At 38.6% G+C, this 24,599-nt stretch overlaps 1 protein-coding gene across 1 annotated transcript in view; it reads right to left on the reverse strand.

The window, feature by feature from the left end:
• Positions 1-1,187: 1,187 nt before the first annotated feature.
• The window catches only part of Drak (Death-associated protein kinase related), a 175,708-nt gene continuing 152,296 nt past the window's right edge, over positions 1,188-24,599 (reverse strand). The window contains exons 2-5 of the mRNA XM_088258153.1: positions 6,242-6,454; positions 5,520-5,785; positions 4,755-4,983; positions 1,188-4,223 (exon numbers count right to left, since the gene is read on the reverse strand). Coding sequence (XP_088114279.1) covers positions 3,587-4,223; positions 4,755-4,983; positions 5,520-5,785; positions 6,242-6,454 — 1,345 coding nt within the window. The 3' untranslated portion in view covers positions 1,188-3,586. The remainder of the gene's footprint in view (positions 4,224-4,754; positions 4,984-5,519; positions 5,786-6,241; positions 6,455-24,599) is intronic.

Here is a 24,599-nt window from a genome sequence, read left to right on the forward strand (position 1 = left end):
GCTAATGGTCAAATGACCAATAAAAAATTTTTAGGTAGCTTAGAATTTTGCACTATTTTTCAAATTATGTAAAAATTCAAATTTTATGTGAAATAACAGACTTTCACTACAAATCTTATTAAAAACAGACATTTAAAAATTTAAAAGAAATATTTGAAAACTTGTCTTTAGAGATTCCACTTGATGCAACTCCATTAGTTGTTGTGATTATTTACTCCTAGGTAATTGACTTGTTTAAGACCTTACTCGTAAGCATTGAATTCAGTAAGTGAACGGCTGCGCCAGAAATCACGTCTCTCCATGCCCATTTTTTTTTAGAATATATATATTGTGGAATTTGATTTTTCGAGTACATATTTTGAAAAAATATATACATATTTTTTTAACTCCTTACCTTTTAATAACTCTTCTTTTCAAAACCCTATATTTATTAAGAAAAATGTATTTTTTCAATACAAAAACAGTATTTTAACCTTTTCGGGAATACAAAAATTGATGTCCGACTTTCTCTAGGGAGTGGGTTCTTTATACATGAAAAAAAAAATTTTTTCATTCAATTGATGTATTATGATGATAGAAATTATGTTAAAATAATTTAATAAAAAAAACACCTATTCGAAATATTTTTCAATTATGACAAAATTACACACAAATATCCACAGATGTCATTGCTATACAAGTTACATCATACTAACTGACAGATGAACTTCGACGTTCATTTACCTCCATACTCCCTGACAGATTTAGCAAAAATAATGACTAAGCAAATGTTTACTGGGTTCAAAGAAAATTAAGTTGTGATTTACTGATTACTAGGCCTTAATAACATTGATATTTTGGTTATTCCATTCTCATTCAACAATAATACTAGTGGACTGATGGTCTGACATTTCTCCGTTACATTGTTAGACTACTTATTTGTCTAAAGGAGGGGACTGACCTCCACATTTCGTCGTAACGTAACATTCGCGGCGAGCATCCTACTTCGGATGGAGCACTTGGAACGCTGTACTGACTTAACACGTTACAACTCCGGTCAGTCCCCACCTTAAAAGGTGATGTGTCTGATCTCAGTTTGTTTGACACTTCCTCGGAACCTATCACTATTAATGCTGCCTAATATGTATGTGGGACAACTTATCAGCAGACAAGAAATGGAGATTCAAAGGACAAAAGAAAAATCAAAATAGTGTATCACAATAATTTATTTTATAGTTTTCTGTATAACAACTGTAAACATCTCCAAGGCTATCAATAATACAAAACAAAAAAATACTATTTCCAGTAATTGAATGTAAGTAAATAATACATACATACATAGTTGATCAAACCCTTGGAGTACAAAGAAACTTTTTAACTTTAGCTAAATTTAAATTAAACATTTAAAATGAAATCAAATAAATATATACTCATTAATATTTTACAAATTATATCTAAACAAATTTTACACAAAGAAAAAATTAGTAGAAACTGATCTGTAAAACAAGTAGTTTGTATTAACACATTTCATTTAACAAAAATATGACAATTTTGCTTAAAGAAATGTACCTTAAGTGTAAAACTTAATAATAAAAAAGACCGACAATTAGGGGGGAAAAAACAGAAAATGATCTTACGTTTCTTTTCCAAATCAAATAAAAAGAAAATAGAATAATAAATTAGATACAACAAAAATGAAGTCAAACAGCGAAAGAAAAATAAAATAAAACGATTTTAAGATGAAGGATATGAAATTAAAATTAAACAGATTATATTAATGTTAGACGTAAATAATTATGTACATGTAATAAGCACTATAAATTGTATTATATAATTGAATGAAACACGTTGCAGCTCCTCATCGGAGGAGGTTTTCCAAGTTGTCGCATTTTGAAGGTGGTTGTCAAATTGTGTGTCAATATTCTCAAAATTCAAAATATGTAGTACAATAATAGGTAATCACAGGTCTCTATCAACATTGGCCAAACATCAATCATCCGTAACCTATTCAATAAATCGAGTCTGTACATTTCCTTCGTAGGATTTATTTGTAGGCACTTTAGCGACCCAGCAAAACCTCATTTATTTTTCGCTTTCGAAGCTTTATTTCCGTAAATAACGTAGCAACCCATATTCCTCACCTTTATAATTCTTACACCATACTGTAAGACTACGCGCTAAGATAATTAATTTTACTATTTACATGAATCGATTACAAAATTATTATCCATTTGTATGGAACCAATTCCTTACACAAATACATACTCGTATGTTATTTCTATAAGCTATAAAACTGAAATATTCGCTGATAGTATAAAAAAATAGGCGCAATATTAAAGCTTTCTCGAAAACATTACATGTATTTGAACTTTATTTGTGAGAAATATGTATGGATCATATTCAATTGGAATTATGTAAAGACATAATTATTTGCACGATTTATTACATATCAGAAAGGTGAACCTTAGTTATCACACGAGGATAATGAACGATCACCAGCCCTGCACGATAAATTTTAATCGTAAAAACCTATCTATGAACAAATGGTCACACAAAGAAAAGCTTTATAACTCTAAGGAAAGAAATAAAGTACAATGGTTGAATTCAACTTCTTGAACCAGCAAAAAGTGTTCACTAATCTCAGCCCAAAGTTGACTGATATATCAAATATCCAAATTGGAATCCGAGAATATTTACTTGGTGAAATAGATGAAGCAATGGCTAAATATAGTCGCCGCAAAAGTTAACGGCAGTCTTATAATAATTTTTGAGAAATTGATTACAAATGGTTTTATTTATTTGGCGCAAATTTATAATCAAATTAAAAGGAAACTGACGGGAATGTAAAGGTATAAAAAGAACACCGACCTAAATAAATTGATATCATTCAGTGGAAAACCATTTGTGTTTGCAAATATACATTCTTTTTTAAATACTCTAAACATTACATATTACATATCACTAATATTAAAGGTGGAAGGTATAGATATTTGTGGAATCATACATCTAGATACATAAAAATGTACACATTTAAGTAGATAATTCCCAAAAGTCTCCCGTCAGCGGTTCCCGGATGAAGGCACTGCGGCGCGGGAGTTACTAAGAATAATGTGCGTTAAGGTGCCAGGTGCGTTCCGGGACATTTCAACAGCGAGGCATGTCCAACTCGACAAACACCAACAATATAACTAGGGAAACACAACTGTTCTTCCACTTATGGGGGGAATGGATCTGACACTCAGTATCTCCTACTGTGGACCATATAACCATCGCTCTCTCACTATATACACACATACTGTAACTGGGAAATGAGCTTACTGGACAGTAAAAACACCTAATTTTTTTCTATCTATACGCTATCATCTATGTTAAATTTTGTTGGCACTGTAGTTAAGGCATTTTCTCCATAGTGAGAAATGTTACTTTGTAATGAATCACTGGATTTGTACATTTTCAGCGAGCACCGCGACTCTAACGCAAACTCGGATTAGTTACGCATACATTAGAAATGTTCCCTTTACAAACGATACAACTAGGATATAGCCGGATACGCTGGATACTAACACCCGTAGAAATGGCACTCTGTGGGATGCAGGGGGATGTGGGGTTAGCAGATGATGGCTCGGTCCACGTGCGCGATGGGCGCGGGCGCGTGCAGCAGCGGGCAGCTCGACACTCCGCACTGGGGACAGTCTGCGTAGGCCGCCTCCTTCCTCAGTTCCTTCTTCAAGTTGACGCAAGCGTTATTGCACGGGTGGCTCTTCCCGTTCTGCGTACCGAGCTCCCTCTTCTCTTTGGTGTGCCCTTTTCCATTCACCGGCATGGAATCGTACGTTTTGCACACTTCGATGACGCTGACGATGGCGCTGTTGGTATATACCGCGTTAGTCTCGCAGAATTTGGGGACTTCGGCTTGAAACTTTTTACATAAACTGAGCACCGAAGTGGGAGAGTCCGGAAGGGATTTGCGACTGACTTTGGGGGTGGAGGGGGCATCCGGGAAGGGGGGGGCCGTTTCCCTCTGGTGCGGGTGCTTCAGGGGAACTGCCATTGAATTATTCCTATCTATTTCGTCACATTCATCTTCTGTTTTGATGCTGTGGCCATTTTCGGATAAACACGACTGTCCGTTGACATTTTCCAAGGATTTTGAGAGAATGCAGGATATACTCGGTGACGATGTGAATTTTGCCTTATCATTCAGCCAAGGATGATCCATGCACTGCTCCACGGTAAGGCGGGATCTGTAAAGAAAAAGTGGTAAATAAAATCGAGTTTCAACGTAAGTTGCGAATTAAACATGCAAATATAAGGTATCATTATCTGCAAAAAATTACTTCAATGTATCTAAATTTCAAAATAAATAACATGTTGTGCAAAGTTAATTTAAGCCCTGCCGACTCGTCCTTTTCAGTGTGTGACACGCTTCTGAGTGCATTTAGCTTTATTGTTGGGTGATGGATTGAGTCTGAGAGCTGAACGGTCTCAGATTAAAATAACTGATTTTGTTGGAATTATCAACATCCACAATATATGTGATTCACAGACGTCATGTAATGTGGAGAAATGCACACACAAGGTGAAAGGTTTGAGTGATTTCAGGTTCTCTGTATTATCCGCTGCTTGTTCTACCCATTTACTCTAAACTACAAATTAAATAATATTGTAAACTGAAGCGCTTCTCCTTCTCCGAAGGGGAAGCGTTTCACTTTTTCGTTTGATCCAGGCAAATTTGCTAGGAATGTTTCACTCTTTATGGAGAATTGTGCACTTACTTGGGATCTACGACGAGGGCAGCTCTGATGAAGTCAAACGCCAGGTTGGAGACGTCTGTGAAAATTTCTGGCGGGAAGTTGAGGGCGCACTGGGAGATGTTGAGGAAGGTCTCTTGCTTGTTGGCCCCGGCGAAGGGACTGTAGCCGCTGAGCAGCACGTACGCCAACACCCCCACCGACCAGATGTCCGTGGACAGGGAGATGGGCTCGTACGACAGGACTTCTGGGGCTGAAACATTGCACCATTGCACCGTAAGTCATAACCTCAAATACATCTAATGTATTATCCAAGGGTCTTCTTAACAGTCCACCGTATACAGGCTTTTTTGAGATGGGAATTGCATGTATTTACCTTGCTTACAAGGTTTATAGATCAAAAAGTGTATTTTCGTTTCTTCTAGTTAATATCATGTTTTATTTTAATTTGCGATGGAAACAGGAGGGATAATCTAGTATGAGGTAATCAGGAACTTCTCAGCATTTGCTAATTGCTGGTAGGAAACCACGTAAAACTCCTCAGGAGAATTAATTCCTCCTCAGGAGAAGGACTATTGACTGTCGTCAACAGGCCTTCCGTTTCTCGCGAAGAGGGTTGGAGATTTTATGTCTAGCTTGGTTTATGGTACCAATGTCCTTCACTATATAACGATACACAGGATAGGACGAGATATGAGGTGTCGTAACTCAGACGTCCATATTCCCACCTGAATAAACTTCGCGGTCAGTGTTTTGGTCAATTGGTTAATTTTTAAAATGAATACTGACCAACATAATCCGGAGTGCCGAGGATCTCGCGCACCTCGACGCCGGGCTCGATGAGGCGCGAGATGCCGAAGTCGCACAGCTTGACGTCGACGTGCGGGAAGTCCCGCGTCAGCAGCAGGTTCTGCGGCTTGATGTCCAGGTGCGCCACGTTGCGCGCGTGCAGGTGTGACAGCCCCTCCAGGATCTGCCTCATGGCGAGGCGCGCGCTGCACTCCGGCAGACGCTCCTCGTCGTCCAGCACTCTCTGCAGCTCGCCGCCAGCGGCGCTGAAACAAACAAAATATATTTAGTAGCTGTCCTGATGAAGTCTCGGTTCAGTGAAAGTTTTCTGCAAATGGCTCGGCACTGTTCCGTGTCTGTCTTCTGCGCTAGTTGGGGTTATGGAGATGTCTGACCGGGTAATGTCGGGTTAAAATCAGATTTTGCTGACTGAAATAACTAACTACTAATCCCTTTTCACTGGGGCTTGTAGAAAGATACTTGGTGGTTATTCAAACTTGTAAATTAGGCATATAATTTTGTTTCACATTTTCTATAATTTTAGCAACTGAGTTTTTAAAAAAATCTTTGCAAGAGAGGGTCTGTCAGGAAGCCTAGATGTTTCTGTATCAGATCCGGGAACGCGGTTGGGACAGCTTTCAATGTGACGTGGACTCCCAGCTAGTCCTATCCCATGGGGGAATAAAGGAACAGGTGGCGGTACAGAGCTATAGATTACTTACAGCTCCAGGACCAGCACCACCTCGTGGCGCGCGTCGAACACTTCGACGAGGCGAACGAGCCGCGGACTGCCCTCGCACAGCGCCAGCACGGCCACCTCGTGCCGGATCTCGCGCGACGTGTCCAGCGCGCGACGCCGCTTGCGAATGAACTTGGCCGCGTACTCCACGCCGCTCGCCAGGTGGCGGATCTTGCGCACTGACGCGAATTTGCCCCTGCAACAAAGAGAAGAAGAAAACATCAGTACAAACATGCCAGTAAAACGAATTGGACAGAGGAAGTAGTCGGCCAAAAACCAGAGTTCAGGACCCGCGCGTAAGAAGCTGACAAATTCATCAGCTCGTTTAAAAAATTCAATATCTCCACCTATGTAAAATTAAAAGCTGATCAGTAAGAAAAATAAAAAGAAAGAGTCCAGCATATGTGAAACATTACAAGTTGATCATGAAATTGAAGTATTGTTTAAATAGTAAATAATACAAATATTTCTCATTTTCAAAAAAAAATCGAAAAACTTATTTTTTCAATGCAAAAACGGTGTTTAAAAAAAACAATCACGTCAAATTTTATCTGGATTTAGAGAAAATTAAGTTGCGACTTAATAATGCTGGGCCTCAAGCCCCCAGAGAAATACCCGATTCGAGAAATATGTCTATCAAGTATCTATTGAGCGGCGAGTGCGTTCATCAGGTACTAATGTGACGGGAACTCACCGGTCAGTACTCTCGCGGGAGCAAAAATAGACATAATAATCCTGCGAGCATATCCAGGAATGCGAGGATCCGCCATTCTGGGGCGGCTATACACGGATTGACACCGATGCTGGATGGAGCTAATTGTTTGATCGCGGGACGTACCATTGTATGTCATATACAGCACTCGGCAGGAATGCAATGGCGGCCGAGGAGGGTTAGAGAACCCGACATGCCAGAAAAAACTCCCATGAGGAATCCTAACCGCAGGTGTTTTGCTGTACGCTGGAAACCATCGTTTCACTTTCCTGCTTACATCTCACAGAGTGCTCGGCGTAGAAAACACAAGCGAACAAATAAATAACAATAAAATTTTGAGTGTGTCCAAATACTTGTTCACGAATCTGGATTATCTCCAATTATAGCAGTTATTTTTCATATTATAGTAATCACTTAACACACGTGTAACTTTCACCAATTCTACCCATGATTGATAACCACACTACTCAAATTCTTGGAAGTTCTATATATATAATAATCCAGTTTTGAAACATTGTGCTTGAATCACTAGAATTTCACTAGAAACATCTATTGGTAAGCCCCGTAAATGCCCAGGCTTCCATATTTTTCTTCATCTATATTGAGATGTCAAAAAAATCATGGAAAAATAACTCCTATAATTGGAGATAATCCAGATTTGTGAAGTATTTGGACACACTCAAAATGCTGTACGTATTCATTTAGCTCGCTTAGTCGAGACGGCCGTAATAATAATTCACAATCCCGAGAGCATCGAGCTTCCGCTGTTTAACAACGCGGGCATCCACTTATCGATACCTGCATACTTTGGTGATTAGCGTTCGTTTGATCAACTAATGCGCACTTAGTGTGAACCTACCGACAATGGCAATCTGTGGTTATAAGGCCAGAGCGCCTGGCGCGGCAGCACGAAGAGGCGAATGCCAAAAATGGCACCAATTTAGCGGTCACGAAGGGGCCATCTTCATAGTTTTTACTTTTTTTTTTATTGGCAAACCACCCAAAACTGAGAGATACATGCCACAAACAACTGGTACTTTTTATCATTATGCTGTAAATTAACTTGAATGATTACTAATGTAATACTCACTCAAATGTCTTTGCTATACTTTGTCAAGTGCTTTATGATTGCATTATTGACCTTTTGAGAGTTTAGCGATATGAGATGCTGGACATTAAGCGGGAAGGACAAACCCTCCGAGCGAATGTCCTGAAGGAACTCAAGGTTAAGAAGTAAGGGACAGTTAAAAAGAACATGATCACCAGTCTTATCCTCCACTTAACGAACGAGTTAAGATATTATTTTTTTGAGGTGGAATGCCAGTACATTATGTCCGATCCTCAGCCTGGGCAGAAGGGACACATTTAGTTGATGTATTTTGATGTTGCGGAACCAAGCCATCTTCATAGTTCGCAGTGGCGAGTGGCCCGGTAGCCACGGGGCAGGGTCGCTGACCGGCGCGCGGGCCATATGGCGCCCAATCGCGCTACTAATTATTACGCATTGTGTGGCCGAATTAGCCCTCCGCTACTGCGCCCAAAACGGGAACTGTACTTGTCCAAACACCGAGTAACAGACATCTTTTGAAAATTTAATACAAAAATAAACACGTACAAAATGTATTACGTTCCGTAACAACGACTCCAATTGCGTCGACAAATCGCTGGTCCATTTCAAGAACAAGACAATTTTCAATAAAGTTTCTCATTAAAAAAAATACATTCAATATTTTATTCCTACCAGAGTTAGAGGGCATTCCGAGGCATATTTGTATTTTCATACATATTTGTTTTACGATAAATTCTTTATTTACGAATGACATTTTTTTCAAAGTTATACAAGTTTACAGTATAAATTAAAAAAATAAACAAATAAAAAAAGCATTTTTAATCTTCTTCTTCTACTTCAAACCCTTATGCGCACCCCAATGGTGCATAGGGCACTGCATCTTATAAACGCAGTGTTAACTTGAACATTGTTAACACACGAAGGAAAGTTGATCAGCCCTCCGCTTCAGGTACCAGTATAAAATCAATATTAGAGTGAAAAAAAAACATTTTTATTTATTTAACCCCCCCCTGGGAATCGAACCCGGGACCTCCAGGACGGTAGCCGAGCGTGCTGACCATCACACTACGGAGGCGGACAACTGCCATAACTACTATTGTATATTGCTGTAACTAATTACACAAATATCGCACTTTTCGTCCATTCTTCGCTGTCTGGCCGATGGTGCCGATGAGTCACGGCGGACAATGGACGGAACGGTAAGTTTCCGGGCTCCGGAGCGATCGTGATTGGCCGAACGGAATGTGTGCGGCCCTCCGCGGTCACGACTCGCAGCTAGGTTCTGTTCTCCGGGCATCGATTATCGATGTCTCGCTGCTAAATTTGTTACCACATTCGCGCTCGCCTCTTTCTAATGCCACTTTTCAGCACGTCTGGTGTCCGAAGTGTATTTTATCACCGTACAGCCTGAGATAATTACTACTACTACTACTGCTACCATCACGCCGTTTCCCCGCAGGAGTAGGCAGAGAGGATGATTATTAATAAAGGCGCATTGAGATGGTTCGGGTTAGGAAGATAAGTCGGAATGATCGGCGGGTATGTTTGAGGAGATGCATGAATGTGGAAGAGGCGAAGTTGTTGTGGCTAGTTGGACTCTACTGAGTTATAATCGGTCAAAAACTACGTCTTGTACATAAAACACGAGTATACAATATTTAACAAACATGGTTTTACTAAAACACTAAAACCCATTTTCAAAGCAAGATTTTTACATCGAAATATGACAAGATTATAGGACCACGAAGAAACTCGGCAAGGAATGAATGAATTTGAAAAAAATAGGTCTAGGGATCTTGCATCCCTTATGTCACTGCGACCATATTAGGTCTATTGTGACCTCACTCTGTGTAATAGCTTACTCTTAAGACCTACGTGAGTCATGTAGCTCACGACCTGTCTTGGTGGTAGGAGTTTCTTCACCTTTTCGGAGTCCAGCAGTGGTCCTTCAAGGATGTGACTTCGGTCGCGAGCGAGTGCGTCACAATTATATAGAATGTCGATGAGTGTTTTGGATCTACCATCGTTGCATCCATCCAGAAAGACAATGGTATTTGTTCATCTCCGTGACCTTTGCCTCACCGACGACTGCCATTCAAAGGGGGCATTAACCATTTTTAATTTCAAAATGTTTGGACGTAATTTTATAACCGTTAGTACGAATACCACACGCACGCATAATTACGTACGGCTATCATATACCTCGGTCGGGTCGACGGTGACGAAGCAGATTTATCTTCTGTTACTCTGCTAGAACATATCGCAGTCGGCACATACGCGTCGGGCGTGAAATCGCGATTGAATTTCGGACGCAAGCCCGCGCCATGCGTGGCGCGCCACCTCCAGTCACAATGGTCTTCGCAGTGTCGATAATTAAACTTCAAACTATGATAGGTAAAGCAAATTAAGAAAATACTCAATTTAAATCGTCAACCTTTCGAAAGGTTACCGATAAAACCCGCGCAGGCGATGAACAATAGGACGGATTGAAGGATTTTAAAGGTCAACAGGAACTCGACTTAGAACTGAAGCTTTATTGTCGGCTCGGGACGTTGAATCGATTAGAGTGCTTATAATTTATAGTCTATAACGAGCGTGACTATCAACAGGTTCGATCCAACTTTATTGAAACATAATTCGCAAATCAAGCAGGAAAAAAACAGCACTCGAACACTTAAGAGAGGTCCGAGTATCAATGTTTCGAGGGGTCCTTCGACAAGGTTCGACATCTTGATTTTAACAGCTATAATAATAAGAGAATCGAGAAACGTAATCGTTCCGCAAAAAAACATATGATTACGGCTGCCAATATGAAAGTCATCATTAAGAAATGATTTGTGCGCAAGTGTCCGCTGAAATAAGTGATTGACAGATTGCGCGGGACTACCGGAGTCTTCTCGTTCCTTCTCACGGCACGGAGATAAGTTAATGAGCAATTTTAGCTCTCCGCCATCAGCCCGAGAGGTTCGCCATTTGCGTTGCGTAATGAGAACGTAACATCGCGAAAGGAGAATCTCACCATCAGTCATCAGAGACGGAGATCATTGTAATTCACGTCAGCCCCGCTGCGTTCAAACGCGCGATTACTAATTAATTTGAATAGACCAGCGAAATACATTTTGTTCGCTCGCAGAGATGCTGCAGCCCTTCGGCCGACCATTCCATGCCCATTTCAGTGCAGACCACCGACAAAGACGGCACGATTGTGTACTACTATTTGATCATGTAAACGAACAGCGAACAACTTGCAGCAGTAAAGACTAGGAGCTAGAGACTAATAGCATTTAATTATTCATGCGTTGCATATTAAAAAGACGAGAGTCCGCGATACTTTATATTTTCAGACCCTAATATGTAACCTACACCATTTTCCTAAATGGTAACTTATTGACAAAAATATAAGAATTGCTTAAAATGGTTCTCTTTAACACGTTGACTGCCACGGCAATTTTCAGAATTCCGGTCTAAAAAGCCAATTCTTTAAAATATTATTTTACTTCTTGATTTAGATTTTTTCAATAATTATATTAATAATTATAAATTTTCTGTTCATGTAAGCCAGCATTGATTTTTGTTCTCTTCCCAGAAGCCATCTATCATATTATCGCTGATATACAAGCGAATTTTATTTTAGCTGCACGAATATGATAAGCAAACACAGAACGAGATAACTCCTAGTCGGCGTCCTAGCACAGAACGCAATCTACGAGTTATCTCGTAGTTGGCAGATAACGTGTTAAGGGCAGTTAAACGCGGTAGCGGACCTTTACAATCAAACTACTTGATACGCGTATTTTGTGGACCAAAAAAGAAAGTCGTGGATGTAAAAATTGAAGGAAGGAGTTCCTCGATCCAGAAGGTAGTGAAAGGGATGACGGTGCCACAATGGCGGGACTTTCTCCATCTGCCGCTCCAGTCTCGCACTGTAATGCGATGCCCTCGGGCAGATCGCTTCAATCTCCCTTTTTAAATATTGCACAGAAAATGTAAACAAAGCGACTGCATCGATGCTGACTTATCACATGTCGCAATATCATCCATCCTCTCTTCATAATCGAGTCTTTCGTCGATCGAAAAATTAAAAATGAAACATGTTTTTTAAAAACATGTTTTGCTTTAAGGACAAAAGAGTTCTCACTCGCACGCATCATTCAACTTTTCTGATACGAGTAAATATCGCACATTTCGTGCATTTTTTAGAAATATTACAGGAGATTCAGATGTTGTAGCAACAGAAATGGCGAAGTTTCACTCAATTCTACAATGACACTCGCGCCATCTCGCAGTATTTTAGCATAAAATCAATTCTGTCAATGTTTCTCCCGATGTAAATACTCTTTCCGAACATTTTGACATATTTAACTTTTTTTTTAAAAGTGTCATTACATCATTGTTGCACCAAATGAGCGATATATGCATCTGTAGCGACATCGGTGCATTCCATAAATGATGGACAAACGCATTTAGGGTTTTAATGACTTTTTTTAAAGTCTTCCGACAGAGGACCAGCATAACGTAATTAAGTAACTAAAATCGAAAGTAGAAAAATAAGAGTATCCTCTCGTAATATGTAATAAAACAGAGAATTCACTCATACCGACGCCCTCGCACTCCGTGACAAGATAACGGTCATTTTGGAAAAAAAACCGTAAACACACGTTGATGCAAGAAGTTGGTTTCTGTCCGCGCACGTAAGACCTATTATTACAACATCCGATAAGTGATATATTTTAAGACGTTTAGAAAGTGTCTATTTGGCTTCTGAGTTACTCGGCATTGTGCACCAAGGAATGCCGGAGTATCGCGGTTGTTTCCCAGGCGACCAGGATATAAAGATAGTAGGAGCACAAGGCTTACATTTGCAGTTTCCACAGACGCTGTATTATAATTTTATCAACCGTGTTAGCGGGACATGATAATATAACGAAACTGTCTACTATCTTCTTTTAAATGAACTCTCTGGATGATCTAATAAAATCAGCAGACGTGATCCTATTTGGTAAATGGCTCAACTCGCTCGTTGACTTGCCGGATTACTGGAACGAACTCGTATATGCTTTAGAGTTCTGAATCGAATCGCCAGGGCAACTGACATATAAGCGCTTTCCACGAGCAGAACAAGCTCTAAACTCAGGTTCCCATAAGTGTCGTTCATCAAAATTGGTTAACGATGAATATGAGGATTTTGATGTTCAACTCGACATTGTCAGCGCTGAGATCATTCAACGTTGATGCGTTATGTGTCACTTGTTTCGTACAATTTGTCTTTGACTTGAGGTTTAATCTTACCTCTTTTTCCTTTTCCCTTTTCCTACCTCCGATCCCTCTTCCAGGTATTTTTACAAATTTGTAATTTTGAAATAAAAACAGTACAAGTTCTTGTTTTGTAATACTCGTATACGTGTATAATTTGACATTACTGATCTGTTCAATTCCCAAATAAAATAAAATAATTTTTAGTCAGACCCGATGAACACTTTAAAGGCTGTTAGGAGAATCGTGGTGATTCTCTTAAAAATCGATACAGATAGGAACGAATGGTGCCTAAATGGAATATTTCTGTCAATAGAGTACGTAATAAATAACTCGGCGTATATTTCGCTACGACTATTAATAACCTATCTGCCGTGAAATGTCAGACAAATATAACATTCGAGCGTGTGTGCTGTAATCTCCGATGCACGTTTTGACACGCGAGTGACAGACGGAGTGTGCTTGACATTTGGCCATTGCCAACCCGTGGCACCTCCGGCAGGGCGCCTCCGTGGCACCTACCGAGGTGCCATGACGTCATGGCGGACAGTCATCTCCCGAGAGCGTTCCTTCTGATGAAGGCAGACAGTGTTCTCGGCATACGAAAAGTGCACACAACTCATCTGGTCACATTAAAGTACCTACAGCGGCACTTCTTGTTGGAGGATCCTACGCGTGACCTTTGAAATGTAGATTTCATTTTGAAAATACAACAATATGAGTGTGTCCAAATACTTGTTCACAAATCTGGATTATCTCCAATTATAGGAGTTAATTTTTATATTATATTTTTGACATCTCAACATAAGAATTTGAGTAGTGTGGTTGTCAATCATGGGTTGAATTGGTGAATGTTACACATGTGATAACTTAAACCAGCCTATGACGGTTGTAAGCCCCGTAAATGCCCATACTTCCATATTCTTCTTCATCCATGTTGAGATGTCAAACAAAATAATATTTAAAATACAGATATGGATACATAAAATCGTGGACCAGCTTTTTGCGGTTACAGTAATACCCCGCTTAACACCACCCCTGTTTACGCTGTTTCGATATAACGCCGTTTAATAGCGCGGTTCAGTGATTCACCTAGTGGAAAATAGACCCCACATAGCGCTGATTCGTTTAGCTCGTAATTTGCTCGCGCGCTAAGCGGGGCATTATTGTACTCACGTTTTATTTTAATAGCAACACGATAGAATGACTTCATACGGAAATAAAACTAGCGAACATTGAACTCCTGGAGATATTTGAGTGGATAATAAAGTTCCCGAACCGCGAGATGTAATGAACTTAAACTTTAAATCACCAATTAGTTTTTTATTCTAAATACTTAAATCCGACAGCATTAAACACGTTAATTTGTTACGTTGCCACGACTCAAAGCGAAGCAACGTTAAGGCCCAGCATTCGTTAAGTCGGTGTTAAACTTAATTTTCTCTAAATCCAGGTAAAACTTAACGTGATTTTTTTTCTTCTTAAAACACCGTTTTACATATATTTACATATATTCAATATTACCCTGGACTGGTACCTGAAGCGGAGTGCTGATCACCTTTCCTTCATGTGTAAACGATCAAGATAACATTGCGTTTATATAACGCAGTGCCCTATGCACCATTGGGGTGCGGATAAGGGTTTTATTATTATTATTATATATATTTAAAAAAAATCCAATATACATTCTTTAACAAAATCGGGCATGAAAAGACGTACGACCTCTCCGGTGGCCGGTTGTATCCCCTTAATCCGAATGAAACACCGCTCGGTACTCGTGTTATAAGAAACCGATTCGATCAACCGTTACGAAGATTAAAAGCTCGGAGATGGAATAAATTGGCAGTCAGGAGTGATTGCCAACAAGTGTCCGCCTGCCAACCAACGCAGACAAGCGACTGGATTGCCGAAATGCCGAATTACCTATCCACATAACACCGGTCACAGTTGAACGCCCGTCCAAGTCGACAATGGGACATTTTACGAGTACAATACAACTAAAGAAAAACATAAAAAGAAAAATTTACCTAACAGTAACTAAAATTATCCAATTTTAAGGTGCAAGACATTTAAGGCGCAGTATTCGTTAATTCGCAAAGTTAATTTTCTCTAAACCCAGGTAACATTTTACACATTTTTTTATTATTTTTTGACATCTCATCAAAGATGAAGAAGAATATGGAAATCTGGGCATTTACGGGGCTGACAACCGTCATAGGCTGGTTTAAGTGATCACTTCTTTACATCAAAAGAGCTTCTTTACATCTCACCAATAGATGTCTCTAGTGAAGTTGTAGTGATTCAAGAAGAGGTTTCTAAATTGGTTCATATATATATATATAGAACTTCCAAGAATTTGAGTAGTGTGGTTGTCAATAATGGGTAGAATTGGTAAATGTTACACGTGTGTAAAGTGATCACTTAAACCAGCCTATGACGGTCGTCAGCCCCGTAAATGCCCAGACTTCTATATTCTTCTTCATCTTTGATGAGATGTCGAAAAATAATATGAAAATAACTCCTGTAATTGCAGATAATCCAGATTTTGTGAACAAGTATTTGGACACACTCAAAATGTTGTGAACATTTTTTTTTTAAAACACCATTTTTGCATTGAAATTGAAGTTAAATAATTACACGGTTATGAAAAGAAATGATTTATTGAAAGGTAAAGAATTGAAAAAAAAACAATTAGAAAAAATCCAATACATATTCCATAAAAAAAAATCGGCCGTGAAGGGACGAGTTACCTCTTCGGCGGTCGGCGCTGATTGAATTCTGTGTTTGCGAGTAAGGCCTTAAGGAATCTTTGCTTGTAGGAAAATTTTCTCGCAACGTTGAAGAAATCAAGAGCTGAAAGTTGAACTGGGGATAGTTGAAAAGATTAAGAAAAGTTCTTTAAGGTGGAATGGATAGTAAGAGCTTGATTAGGAAAGTATATTTAGTAAATGCGAATGGGAAAATAGAACGAGGACGGCCGAAAAAGACTTAGCACGATCAGATCAATCAGAACCTAAAATCTGATGGTGTCAAAAGTCTGCGTAATCGAAGGGCATGGATGACTAGATGGACGTGAAAGATGTTAGAAGTGTATGTCAGGATAGAAGAGTATGGCGTTCCATCCTCTTTGCCTACCCCTGCGGGGAAACGGCGTGATGGTAGTAGTAAATAAAGGTTAGTGACAATTTACTCGTTCGGGCGCCAACTGTCCGCTGCAGAAACGTCTCGCGCGGACTAAATACCCGCCTCGCTGCATATTCCATCACGGATCGGTCGGCCTATTTCTGCCGGGAGTCCGTCCGACTCCACCCGCGACACGCTCGTAAATCTAATCCCGAGGGAAGAATGTGGGTGTCGGCAGTTAATTACTGTGCGATAGTTCTTGCACCAGTCTGGCGCTCCTCAACTGGGGCTAGACGATTGCGAATCAAAGTTCTGGGGCAAATCAATTCAGTTGGCAAACGGGCAAAACTTGCCCAACATTGTATCGATAGTCCATTATCAATCAATCAACGTGTATTCTGTAACACCGCCAATCACATCGCTCACTCCTTTCAAGAACGTAATAAATCAAAAATCGACAATTTTCAGTTGTGCATGTTTTCCGAATGTACTATATCCCAGCAAAAGAGGCATATTTTCAACTTAATATTTACCCGCTACAGGGCAGAAAGAGTAGTTTTTGCATTTTGAAGAAAAGGTATTGTTTAATTATTTTTTTAAATAAACTAAATATTTTTCAAATGGAGAAAGAACCTTCAGGTTTTGCCTAAAAAGATCTGTTCCACAGTAAAAAGTTCAATAAGTGGCTTGATATTTATTTTTAATACATTGTATTACATTTTTAAACTTTAAAAATGTTCTCCTGAAAAATCAAGTTTTTTTTATTTATGACGTTCTTGAAAGGAGTGAGCGACATGTCGTACTCCTTCGGCTCTTTTCTTCTGTATCCTGTCGAATAAATATATTCCTTTCCTACATCCTGGTTTGTGAAGCGCAGGAATATTCATCACCTTTCATATGATTAACATTTTATTTTATTTTATTTACGGATAAATACTTACTTTACTATACTTACTTTAATATAATATATACTTTAGCAATATTAATAAAAATATGTACAGTAACAATCAAGAGTACACTAATAAAAATCATCACTTACAATTATCATCACTATCATACAATAGATTTAATACAATAAAATAGATTTTCAAACAATTCGTCACATAAACGACAATTTACTTGAAGCGACTCGTACACTCTTGTACATTTCTGATATTTATATAAAGATATTTAATTTGCTGCCCGAAACCATTAAGATTTCCAAGAGTGATCAGGTCTTTAAGAACAGTGCCGTCGATGGTTGCTTAGCATTGGAAGGGACAAGGTAGAAAGTGAATTAATTAAAGTCCAGGTGTAATTATCTTATTGAAAAACCTTTAAACTGTAAATTATTTTTGTATCTCCTGTATGTTATGTTTATAATCTAATAATTAAAAGAAATATTAAAAAATAAAAAATAAATATAAAAATTGTATTAACATGTTAGTATTCGGCTCAACACAGGCATATATACATAATAAATGTATATATGAAATGAATATATATGTATATTTGAATGTATCTATGTATTATGAAAAATAAATAAATACAAAATTCCTACCTACTATTTTTCCGCCATTTACTTTTACGTAAAGCAGAAAGAGTACACTCTCATCTTAGATCCAAGAACTATTGTAAACGCTGTGTTGGTCCAATGCAGTAAGTACCCTATGCACCATCGGATGCCGATTGGGTAAAAAAAATCACTTGGTAAACTATTTGCTAAAATCTACTGTGAGACGTGTTTTTTTATTCATAAGGTGTTTGAAAATGAAACACATCACACACATGAAAGCACCAAAACACGTGTCACACTGGATTTCAATGAAAAGTGAAATTTAAATTAAATATTGAAAGATACTACCACAGAGTGATTGCCGAATCAATTGATGAAAATAAATATAAATAAATAATTATTAAAAAAAACAGTTTAGTTAGTTAATAAGCGTTTGAAAATGTACTAAAATGAGCATTTGGGCGGCCTTCCTACTCTGAATGTGACGTAAAACATGATTTATTATTTGCATCTATGCTCCTGTCAAATGACCCCACTAAAAATTGCCACACACGCGACAATAAAATTACATTTTATATCTGCTCGTAAATACAACATAAAAAAGTTTTATTTCCTGGCAAAATTATGACTTAAAGATTTTTTTAAAACCTCCACCAATTACGGAATCTCTAGCAAATTTGAGGTATGCATCTAAAATGATTTAAAAAAAACAGTATAGAGAAGATGCATCAGTACTATGAACCGACGAGAGGCATACGAAATATGGCTACATCCGTAGAATGCCACGCATTCCATGGACCGATATGGTCAGCAACGCAAATGTGCTCCAAAGAGCAAGAGCAGGGAGACAGTTGCTGACTGATATCAAGGTCCGGAAGGTGTTCAATCTGGGGCATGTGCTGAGAGGAGACAAGTACGAGGTATTGCACATAATCATAAAGGCAAAGAGGGACGACGAGGTGTGGGCAGAAGACAGATCTCCTGGCTCCGGAATATACGAGATTGGACGGGGATCAGGACCGTCGAGGCGCTGTTTAGAGCTGCTCGAGATAATGACAATTATTTTTTGACATCTCAACATAGATGAAAAAAATATATGGAAGTCTGGGCATTTACATGGTATACGACCGTCATAGGTTGGCTAAAGTGATCACTCTACACACGTGTAACATTCACCAATTCTACCCACGATTGACAACCACACTACTCAAATTCTTGAAACTTCTAGATATATTGATCAAACTCGTGACACAGTATGCGCGAGTTCACTATAACCATTTATGGTGGGATGAGGAAAGCTTTTATTGAGTAGAGACTCTTTCATTTTCATGTGAGGTCCGAATCCTGGATTATATTCACATGGTTGAAAAACGCTCGAAAACATAATTTTCAATTTTATTTTAGTATTTGGACACACTCAAAATGTTGTAAAAGACAATTACTCTCAAGTGATAGTCGACGTCAGGGGGACCTCGGACACGAACAGAAGAAGAAGCAGAGAAGATTCCTTCGATGGAATTCTCGGGAGAGCAGACGGTCGAGCGATTTCGGGAAGACGGATAAAAAAGGACCTTGGCGATGTTGATAGCGGAAAAGGAGGTAACTGATCGAGTGAATAAATGGCCGGCCGAGAGCACGCACCGCCGGCGGGCGAGGGGACGGGGCGCGGGAGGGGAAACCTGATCGGGGAAAGGTGCATTGTCCTCCGCTCTGCATCTATCAGGTGACCAAATATTTGATTTGATTCACTGCCCACCAAAAAAAATAATAATAACAACAAAAACGGTATAACATGGATTTTTTTAAACTCCCAATTTTGATGTCGCTGCGATTTTTTTTATTAATTATTTACTTTCATTAATTGATTCGGCAGTCACTTTGTGGTAAAAATCTATCCATTTTTAATTAATGTTTTACTTAGTAAATACCACTATTTATTAAATAGTGGTATTTACTAAATAAAACATGAATTAAAAATCATGTACTTATTTATTTAATTTATTTTTTAAATAAATATTTTGTATTTTAAAAGCACTGTTAATTTTGTGGTATGGTAATATAACACTCTCCTTTTCACTTTGTGTAATACCACACTAACCGTTCCGTCATCAGGTTAAATGTAGAATAAATTGACATTGTTTTGGTCTGCTTTTTCTCTCTCTTTCAAATTTTAGTTTTATAAATGCCCAGACTTACACATCCTTCTTCATCCATATTTAGATGTCAAAAAATAATGTAAAATAATAATTCCCAATCGGGGATAGTCCAGATTTGCGAATAAGTAATTGGACACACTAAAAATTTTGTTGATAAATATTTATAATTTATTTATCATTTTAAAACGGCTCGTTCGAAGATGACGCCATTAAGGCCACACTCGCATTAATAAAATTCATTTACCGCCGACGTCAGGTCACGCCCAATTTAAAATAAAACACATTTTAGATTTTTGTTTTTTGTAATATGTATTGAAAAAAAATATATAATTTTTTTTGACTCCTACATTTCAGTAACTCTTTTTCTATTATTATAAAAACTACATATTTATTTCGAGGAAAAAATGTTTTTTCAATACAAAAACGGTGTTAAAAAAAACGATTACTTCAAACGTGGAGGTCCTCACCAAAAAGTTACATTTCCAATATTGCACAAAAAATCCTTTAAATACAAATCTATTCTATCGAAATATTAATTAAAGTTGCGACAAAACGTGACCAATCCTGTGTTAAACCAATATAAAATCATAAAATCGCACCAAAACGTAACAATTTTATAAGCTAGAATTCCCGATTACTCAAAATCATTTATAATGGAAATGTAACGTTTTGGTGTGGACCTCCACAAATATTACCCGGGTTCAAAGAGAATTAAGTCGCTATTTAACGAATATTGAGTAGCACGGTTTTTTTTGTACGTCTCGTTGGACATTGATTGGACGCCACAAGAGTCGAGGCGGTACAGCTGGTCACCTCAGCCGGGAGGCGGGTGCGGACGGGCGGAGGGCGGAGGGGCGGGTGAAGGACGCGCGGCCCGCTGCAAGGTCGCGGGGGCCGTTGCCCCCTGCAGCGGAGAGCGGAAGGCCCTTCCCAGGGAGACGAACCACAGTCCGCCACTTTCGGCGGAGACCAATTTCGCGGCATTTTCGGACAGCAACAGAATCTGAGATGCATCCCATTTAAAAAAAAATAGCACTGTATAATACCAATTATTGAGTTTTATTTCATTTTGAAAATTACAATTGTTTTCATCGACAGTTGAATTATAATAAGCGAGTTTTATTTATTTTTAATTAGCGGAGCGAATGGTCAACACGCTCGGCTACCGTTTTTGAGATCCCAGGTTCGATTCTCAGGGGGGGTTAAATAAAAATAAGTGATTTTTCGGAATAATCATTCTATCATCAGTCTTCATTTGACCTGATGATGGAATGATTATTCCGAAATCGTTAGTCATAAAGAAGTGTTTTTTTTGGGGTATACACAAAGTGAACGATGAATGATAAGGAGAGTGTTAACTAAAGTGATTTTTTCACTCTTATATTCATTCAATATTACCCTGGACAGGTACCTGAAGCGGAGGGCCGATCACCTTCCTTCGTGTGTTAATGATCGAGATAACACTGCGTTTATATGATGCAGTGCCCCATGCACCATCCGATGCGGATAAGGGTTAGAAGAAGAAGAAAAAGAAGATTAATTTTTTTTTTTTTTTTTTTTAATTTTTATTATACTGTAAACTTGTATAACTTGGAAATAAAAAAAAAACATTCGTAAATAAAGAGTTTATCGTAAAAGAAATATGTATGATAATACAAATCTGCTTTAAGATTTTTTATTTACATATTAATTTTTAAGTAATAGTTGAGTTTTACTATTCACCCGTCGATGAAAACAACAAGAGGAGAAAAGTCGTTTGTAATGGTTAGAACAATGCATAATGCTCCAAGAAGGCAGTATAGTGGGCAGTGGGTAGATAGCACTCCGTTCGATGCCCGGCCGGCACCTGCCGGAGCAGAACCCAGAGTGAAAAAATCCACATCACGATCCTCGTCGTGAAACCCTTTGCCCTTCCACGCGGTCCCGACGTATTATTACACAACCTTACGGCGTGTTCCGTCATGCCTCGAGTCGTGATGCGCCGGTCGGGGACCAAACTCTCTTTATTAAAATAAGGCTTTATCATCGCTCGGCTTCACCAAAAGCACATCGAGAGTGCAAGTTCGTGGGGCGAGTGTGAACGAAAGTAAAAATGTAATCCTTTTACTTATTATTATTTTTTGACATAGATGAAGAAGAATATGGAAGTCTGGGCATTAACGGGGCTTACGACCGTAATAGGCTGGTTTAAAAAATCACTTTACACACGTGTAACATTCACCAGTTCTACCCATGATTGACAATCACACTACTCAAATTCTTGGAGGTTCTATACACTCGTATGTATATGATCCAATTTCGAAAAATTGTACTTGAATCGCTAGATTTTCACTAGAGACATCTATTAGTAAGCCCCGTAAATGCCCAGACTACCATATTCTTCCTCATCTATGTTGAGATGTCAAAAAATAATATGAAAAATAACTTCTAAAATTGGAAATAATCCAGATTTGTGAAATATTTGGACAATATGCTGTAAGTATTTATTTAGCTCGCATAGTTAGTCGAGACGGCCGTAATAATAATTCACAATCCCGAGACATCTATAGGTGAGATGAAGAAGCTTTTTTTATTGAACAGAAACTCTTTTATTTATATGTGAGGTCCGAATCCTGGATTGTAATCAAATACACGCGAAACGCCAGAAAATATCCTTTTCATTTTATTATTTCAGCTTATAACTTGACCAGATAATTTATTTACAACATTGAGTGTGTCCAAATACTTGTTCACAAATCTGGATAATTTAATTAAAAATGGATAGATCTTATCACAAAGTGACTGATAAAATGAAAGAAGTCATATTGCATCCAAATGACAAGGGTCTCACGATATAAATAGGGCCCGCCAACCGCCTGACACCTCTAGTTCTGACACTCACGCGCCTACGCGTGCACTATCGCTCATTGCAAACCGCTCCCAATGCGCGCCTTACACAATAGTGCTATAATCTGCTATCGGGTTTTGCCAGAGCCAGTAGCGTTGGGTAATATATGGACCAAACATCTCGCCGAGGAATGCCAACCGAACTAACTAGATCAGCAACTACCAACTGTTGAACCCCAATGAGTCGCCGATCGCAGCGCCGACGTCATTCAATATTTCTTAAACCTTCATATTATTGCTAACTAACCAACCATCACGCTTCACCGCAGGGGTAGGTAGTAAGAATAGAACGCCATACCAATCTGTCTTTGTAAACAATTGTCTCTTCCACATTCATGCATCTCCTCATACATATGGTACATACCCGCCGATTATTCCGACTCCTGATCTGACCACGCCATCAAATTCATCTACGTTGAGATTGCATTTTCTTTACTTGGTAAATACCACTATTTCTTAAAATCTATTGTTTGAAAATGATGCAGAATGCATCGAAACACGTGTCACATTTTTTTTACTATTCAAAAAGTGGTATTAACCAAGTAAAACTTAAATTAATCCTACCTTGAGATTGCATTTTCTTTAATTTTATATATTGAATGTTGAAATCAAATACTGATTTTTAGAGTCTACTAAATTTTATTTTATTGTTAAAAACACATACGAAATAAAATTTGTGACAAATGTTTAACCTTGTTATGGCATTTTCAAACAAATGTGAAGATTTAATGGACTGATGGTCCTTATACAGTGGAACCTCTTAAAACGAGCATCTCTCATAACGAGTAATTCCCATAAGCATCGCTTACCAAGCGACTTTCGCATAACGAGTTACAGAGAAAAGGCAAGTCCCATTTTCACGACATTCACTCACGAGCCGGGACTTGCGCGCCAGTAAAATCAAAAAATGTTCGCTTAACGACTAAGATTCTGGAACGAATTATGCTCGTTATGAGAGGTTATATAGGTTATGTATAGCCATACAATTCAAGGTTCTTAACTAATATTTTTTTATCTTTCAGTTCTCTGTCGCTGTTATCACAAGACCAAAAACAAAAGTACACGTCGCCTAATTGAGGATAGCCCACCGTTCAGACCACCAGATCAGTTCCGCGACCAAGCTAGTGTAGTGTCGTGGCGACGCCAAGAAACCTTAAGCATCATCAGCGATTACATCAACAGTGAAAGGAGCTCACACAATACAAGTAATCTTTGTGAGTTTCACTCGCATTCCGCGCTACTAAGATACCCCCCTCCCCACCCATTATCCGATAGGCTAATGACCAATATGACGGAAATTTATTTCACTAAACAGATACTTAATGGAAAATATTGATGATGTGATTAATTGTTTGCTATTGTACGTCATGGTTCTATGGCTCATAAAAAATGTTAATGTAATTTCAAAATCAAAAAGGTGCATTTAAGAGAATATAAGAGATAAAAATCTATTAGATGAGTAGGTATTGATATTATAGACAGTATTCTCGTATTATCGCTCAGGGAGGCGTCCTGCCCAACAACTAGGCCATCCTCAAGCCCAAAATTAAAAGTTTGAGAGTTTTCTTGTACTAACCCTTATCCGCACCCAATGGTGCATAGGGCACTGCACCGTATTGACGCAGTGTTATCTTGATAGTAACTTAC

Source organism: Brachycentrus maculatus, unplaced genomic scaffold (assembly GCF_059751285.1).
Source record: "Brachycentrus maculatus isolate JH-2025_06_01 unplaced genomic scaffold, ASM5975128v1 h1tg000091l, whole genome shotgun sequence".
Lineage (NCBI taxonomy): Eukaryota > Metazoa > Arthropoda > Insecta > Trichoptera > Brachycentridae > Brachycentrus > Brachycentrus maculatus.